At 39.2% G+C, this 6,074-nt stretch overlaps 2 protein-coding genes across 5 annotated transcripts; one reads left to right on the top strand and one right to left on the bottom strand.

Moving 5' to 3' along the window:
* On the top strand, nucleotides 1-5,412 carry LOC141844160 (scarecrow-like protein 9). 4 transcript variants are annotated; one of them, XR_012603110.1, is made up of 5 exons: nucleotides 1-64; nucleotides 192-273; nucleotides 400-2,645; nucleotides 4,795-4,976; nucleotides 5,062-5,412. XR_012603110.1 is itself a non-coding variant. In XM_074732180.1 (2 exons), the coding sequence occupies exon 2, from the start codon at nucleotides 404-406 to the stop codon at nucleotides 2,567-2,569; it is 2,166 nt and encodes a 721-aa protein (XP_074588281.1). In that variant the 5' UTR covers nucleotides 1-64; nucleotides 192-403; the 3' UTR covers nucleotides 2,570-2,868. The 4 variants fall into 4 exon arrangements, 1 of the variants encoding a protein (XP_074588281.1); XR_012603111.1 differs by having other exon boundaries at nucleotides 192-2,645; nucleotides 5,041-5,412; XR_012603112.1 differs by lacking the exons at nucleotides 4,795-4,976; nucleotides 5,062-5,412 and adding an exon at nucleotides 2,885-3,073 and having other exon boundaries at nucleotides 192-2,645.
* Nucleotides 4,789-6,074, bottom strand: LOC141843972 (putative WRKY transcription factor 49). Its single transcript, XM_074731978.1, has 3 exons — nucleotides 5,923-6,074; nucleotides 5,707-5,853; nucleotides 4,789-5,278 (listed from the first exon to the last, which is right to left on the bottom strand). Exons 1-3 carry the CDS (start codon nucleotides 6,072-6,074, stop codon nucleotides 4,789-4,791), a joined length of 789 nt encoding a protein of 262 aa, XP_074588079.1.

The raw sequence follows: 6,074 nt of genomic DNA, 5'->3' as shown, positions 1-6,074 counted from the left end.
CTGCCCTTCTTCTTCTTCTTCTTCTTCTTCGTCTTCTTCTTCGCGAGCTCGGCATCGCAAAGAGGTTAGCTTTTCTTCCTCCTCCTCCTCCTCCTCCTCCTGCTCTTCAGTCTTTGATTCGATCCGTTCCGTGGCTTTCTTCCAAAGTAAAGTTGCCGTCTTTTTTTTCTTTTGTGGGTCTCCGATGCCAGGTGAAGTGATTCGGTGAACGCATAGGAGGTATCGTTGGTCGGAAATCGAGATTTGATGCGTGCGGCTACTAGCTTTGAAAAGGTCTTTTCGGAATCTGAGTGGTTGATTTGACGATTGTTGGATTCTTCTGGACCTTTTGGTTCTTGTTTTCGTAGGCTTGATGACTACTTTACATTGCTCATGATCTAGAAAGATTAGGTTTTGCAGGGGCATGATGAGCGGACTGAGCTATGATGATTCGTTCTCCGATCAAAACATTTTTCGGGCTGTTGGACTGGGAGAACCGCAGCCTTGTCTAGGTCATCGCGGCAGGGTGGAATTGCCCCAAATGTCCTCTGGCACCAACACTAGTGGCAATCCCACTTCCAGCACCAGCACGATCACGGAGGGGGATAATCCAGAAGATGGTGATATCTTCTATTCAGACATGGCCCTTAGCTACATTAGCAAAATGCTCATGGAGGAAGATATAGATGAAAAGATCAGCATTCATAAGGAAGAGTCAGCCCTTAGAGCCGCAGAGAAACCCTTCTATGACATTCTCGGACAGAAGTATCCACCATCCCCAGATCCACCACTGCTTGAAGTTCAGCAAAGTTTAGCGAACCTCAACTATACCGACAATCATGGAAATGGAAACTTCTATTCTATCCGTGGTACAAGTAAAACCAATGGCTGTGTTGGCAATAACTCTCTCTGTGATTCCAGCAATGGCCATCAGTTGTGTTTGCAATCTAGTTCCTTCAGAAATTCATTTACGTTTCCGTCGAACTCTTCAAGCAGTATCATGTCTCCTAGTCTGTTCTTCAAAAGTATGCCTGCTTGGCAATTCAAGAAAGGAGTTGAGGAAGCAAACAAGTTCCTTCCCAGTAATGATAAATTGGCAATCAATTCAGATGTTTCATCATCTCAGCTACTGAGACGAGATAGACCATTCAGTTCCAAGGCTAAGATGGACAGTGAAGAATCTCCCTTGCATGGCTCTAGAGGTCGAAAAAATCGAAGCCGAGATGACCTGGATTTGGCTGAGGGGAGGAGTAATAAACAGTCAGCTGTTTCCTTTGAGGGGGTGGTGAGGTCAGAAATGTTTGACATGATTTTGCTTTGTCAAAGAGGAAAATGTCAAAAGCAAGTATCTGACCTAAGGGAAGAAAAGCAAAATGAAACTATCAAAATAGCACAGGATTGTTCCTCAAAAGGATTGAATGGACGAGGAAAGAAACAGACCAAGAAAAAGGTGGTGGATCTTAGAACTCTTCTCATCCTTTGTGCTCAAGCAGTGGCCGCAGATGACCGACGTACTGCTGATGAACTACTGAAGCAGATTAGGCAGCATTCTTCTCCAGATGGAGATGCGACGCAAAGGCTGGCATATTGCTTTGCAGATGGTCTTGAGGCTCGATTGGCTGGTATGGGAAGTCAGATTTATCATGCCCTTGTGGCAAAAAGGACAACTGCAACAGATATATTGAAGGCCTATCATCTATATCTTGCCGCATGTCCCTTCAAGAGAATTTCATATTTTTTCGCTAATCAGACAATCCTTAATGTCACAAATAAGGCATCCAAAGTGCATATCATAGACTTTGGCATTTATTTTGGGTTTCAATGGCCATGCCTTATCCAGCGTCTTTCGACTAGGGATGGCGGCCCTCCAAATCTGCGGATAACTGGAATTGATGTACCACAACCAGGTTTCCGTCCCACAGAGAGAATCGAAGAGACGGGGCGTAGATTAGCAGATTATGCCAACAGTTTTAGTGTCCCTTTTGAGTTTCAGGCCATTGCTTCTAAGTGGGAACATTTTCAGGTTGAAGATCTTCACATCCATAAAGATGAGGTTGTGGTTGTCAATTGCCTGTACCGCTTCAGAAACCTCGTCGATGAGACTGTCATCGTAGACAGCCCCAGAAATAGGGTCCTGAACAGGATAAGGAGGATGAAACCTGATGTTTTTATACATGGAGTAGTGAATGGATCATACAGTGCTCCCTTCTTCCTCACACGTTTCCGGGAAGCTCTGTTCCACTATTCTGCTTTGTTCGACATGCTTGAAACAAATGTGCCGCGCCACAATGAACAAAGGATGCTGATTGAGAGGGATCTCTTTGGCAGAGATGCTCTTAATGTTATAGCATGCGAAGGCTCAGAAAGGGTCGAGAGACCTGAGACTTACAAACAGTGGCAGGTTAGGAATCTCAGGGCTGGATTTCAACAGCTCCCACTGAACCCTGACATCATCAAGAGAGCAAAGCATAAGGTGAAAACTAACTACCACAAGGATTTCGTCTTCGAAGAAGATAACCGATGGTTGATTCAGGGATGGAAGGGTAGAATCATCTACGCGATATCAACATGGAAGCCCTATGGCGCTTAGCATCATAATCTGAAGACTTTCATCAAGTTGTACATGCATTAGTCAGGAGATAAGTTACAATTGCACATATGATGAGGTACATCCTTTAAACTGACTGCCTTTATATTATGTACTTCAAATGTTAGATAAGATTCAGATAGTGCCTTGCTATGCACTCTGATTGAACATATTATCCATATTTCCAAAACCTAATTTACTTGTTAGGAGCTGCTTGACAACAGACCAAGAACAACCAATAAATTGTGTTGCTGCTCTTGTTGTTTGAACTATAAGAAATTGGAAATAAATTAGTTAGCCAATGACTTGTTCTTGCAGTGATGTGGTAAAGATGCCCACCAGCAATTTTGTAGTTGTTTATGCATGGTGGATTGGTCTGTCATTGTCTAAAGCATATGCATGCCATGATTGATGTAGGGCTGTTTTTAATTATTGATGATAGTGAACTTTGCTGGTTTTGTTTGCCATTCAATGGATGGCTCTCACAATAAATAATTCATGCCTGTAGTTTGGTGAAAGAGATGATGTTCTACATGGTGTTTTGAAGTGATATTGCACTTCTTCAATTATTGCACACTTTTAAGAAGAATATTGGCAATCTTTTCCCTTTTTTTCCCAAAAGAATATTTTACTGATAATTAATGCTCTGTCTTAATGTGTATGTGATAATTGTTCAACATAACACACTTTTTGAAGTGGATCCCACATCCATGCATATCACATCCATGTAGTTGAGTCCTGTTGAATTTCATGCTATTTTTCATGTAGCGTATTCATTTTTATCTAAGTGATTTGTTTTAATACTCAGTTATTTCAATTCAGGTTATTTAATTGCTTTAGTATTATTTTAATTTGTTATATATTGTATACCAATAAATTAGTCTGAGTGTAGGAGTGCAAGCGAATCGAGTCTGTTCACAAGCTTTTCGAGCCGGTTTGAAAAATATTTGATTCATATTTGAAATTATTAAATTCGAACTTATAATATTTTATTTGATAATATTTTATTTGATTGGTCATAATTTTAATTTAAATATGTTTAAATTATATGTTCGAATTAAGTTTGAATAATTTGAATTCAAATTTAAGTCATTTTGAATTATAATTCGATTTTGCTTAAATCAAGGTTTGAACAATTCAAATCGAATTCGAGCTTAAAATTTATTTTGAATCGAATTTGAATCAAAATTATTTATATTTTGAGTTTTGAATCAAATTCAAATATCATAGATTTTTCAAGCTTGAATTCAAATATCAAAAATTTTTATATTATTTGATTTGATTTGATTCATTTGCACTCTTAGTCGAACAATCATCATTTTTATTTTATATATATATATATATATATATATATATATATATATAGAAATTGATATTCTATGCGTCTATTTGTGCATATGCGATACGCGATAGAAGATTTCGAGCGCTCGAAAATGGTCCAGTACTCGGAATAGGAATAGTATTATTTTTTATTTTTCGTTTATGGTTAAATTATTTAAGACTTTTCCTTTAAAATTTAGGAGTTGGGTTATAGTATTAAGTATAAAAAAATTCCAAAATAAAAAAATATAGTTGCTCACGAGGATGTGCGGGATAACAATCCGGTATATTCCATGAGCAACAAAATTTTAAATTTTTTTTATGCTTAATACTATAACTCAACTCTTAAATCCTAAAGGAAAAAAATTTTAAATGACTTAACCGTAAGTAACATAAAAATAAAAAATGATACTGTTCCTATTCCAAATGTCCGAAAGTGATTTTTCTTTGCGCATCATGCATGCATAAACAAGTGTACAGGATATTTTATATATATATATATATAATATATATTAAAGTTGAGCATACAAAAAATAAAAATTATTTCATTTCATTAAAAAGAAAATTATAAACAATTTTAAATTTTCAAACACAACCTTCAAATCCTAATCCCAATCGAATACAAGTTTGGGTGTAGCTGGCCATGCTTGGCCCAAGCCTCATTTCATCATCTTTTATTTTAGATTTGATTTGATTTGATTCAGTTATCTTATCATGCAAACTTGAACATCACAAAATTCGACTCAGTTTGACTTAATTATGGTCCTAGTTTCAGGTTTCTATATGCATATTAAACATCTACCTATATCCAACCATTACATCATATCGATATTCTGATCTATTTCGCATCGAAATTCGATATAATTTGAAGCTGAACTTGCTTGCATCTGGTTGTTTACTGCTCACAGGATGCTGGAAAAGATACCCATATCAAGATAATAGGAGACAGGGCTCCAAGATTGCGTCGAAGATGGAGACCGCGACGAGAAATTATGGTCCTCTGATGATGCGGCTGAGACGGCTGGCTTCCTCACCAACAACGGCACAACATCTTCCAACAGACCTTGCGATCTATGCGCGACATCTTCAAGTATACAATTCTGCATTCTGTCATCTGCAGCACTCTTTGTACTCCTCTCAAGTTCATCGTTTAGCCCTCTTTGGTTTGTTCCTAGGGACTGATACATCGGAACATCAGGCTGTAGGATCGTCGTGTGCTCGGGCTTCTTCGCGGTGTAGGTGAAATAGTCATGGGTCTGAGACAGCAGGAATTGTGCAGTATAATGGAGGTGGAGACCTTCGTATGTTACGATAAGCGTCTCAGGATCTTCCGGGGACCTCTCTACTTGCTTCTTGGCACTACATCGCGGGTTAGTACATCTGTAGTAACTCCTGCACTCAAGTAGAGGAAGCATCAAACAAGTTGCTGTAAGGGGACATGAGTAGGGGTGAGCATTCGGTTAAAAATTAAATCGATCGAATTGAAAATTTGAATTTCTGAATTAACTGAACTGAACTCTGCTATTTCGACGGGTATGCTAGTAAATGTGGCAGAAACAACCACCAATGTGATTTCAGGTAGACTTGGAATACAATTTCAAGTTGTTGGCGCGAGGCATTTTGAATTGGGGGATGGTTTTTAGTTGTTGGTCTTTGACGACTAAAACTTACACGAATGCTCGAATCGTGTTGGAACGACGATATGTTTGGGTGCTCTCTTCTCAAGAGGTGTTGTAGAGGCTGATTGATACCTAAAGCATTCTGTTTTTGACAGTGGCATAACATCGAATTTATAGGCGAAATCAGGAGTTGGAAGTGACCTTGGATTCGGACTGTTCTTGATAGATTTCTGGCCATATTTTCTCCACTTGTAGCCATCATCGGCCAGTCCGGTACCGCACATCTTCATCCGCAGCGTGTACTTGCCATCCAACTTGCCCGCTAAACTCCTCTCCGGTGTCGAAACCCTGCAAGAGAGGGCATCAAGCTGACTGTCTCACCCGCAATTGAATATGTCAGGCATGTAAAAGCCTCACCTGCAACACATTTCAGCTGCCCGAAAAGCTGAGGACACTCCACGAGCATTTCGTTTGAATTCTTCACTCTCCCGCGCGACAAATAGAGAACAAGTGTTGTCATTGAGCAACTCTCCGACCCAATTGGCCTCCAATTCATCTCCTTCTACCAT

Source organism: Curcuma longa, chromosome 13 (assembly GCF_044706935.1).
Source record: "Curcuma longa cultivar G26 ecotype Majalengka, Jawa Barat chromosome 13, ITB_CL_G26_1.1, whole genome shotgun sequence".
Taxonomy (NCBI): domain Eukaryota; kingdom Viridiplantae; phylum Streptophyta; class Magnoliopsida; order Zingiberales; family Zingiberaceae; genus Curcuma; species Curcuma longa.
The sequence above is the reverse complement of the archived record's forward strand: the minus strand, read 5'-3'. Positions and strand labels throughout refer to the sequence as shown.

Bases quoted from the DNA above. Each gene is read 5' to 3' on its own strand.
- LOC141844160 (XM_074732180.1), top strand. From the start codon at position 404: ATGATGAGCGGACTGAGCTATGATGATTCGTTCTCCGATCAAAACATT.
- LOC141843972 (XM_074731978.1), bottom strand. From the start codon at position 6,074: ATGGTAGAAGGAGATGAATTGGAGGCCAATTGGGTCGGAGAGTTGCTC. The intron at 5,854-5,922 runs GTGAGGCTTTTA...CCTCTCTTGCAG, and splicing joins GCAGCTGAAATGTGTTGCAG to GGTTTCGACACCGGAGAGGA. The intron at 5,279-5,706 runs GTCACTTCCAAC...ACTTGAGTGCAG, and splicing joins AAGAACAGTCCGAATCCAAG to GAGTTACTACAGATGTACTA.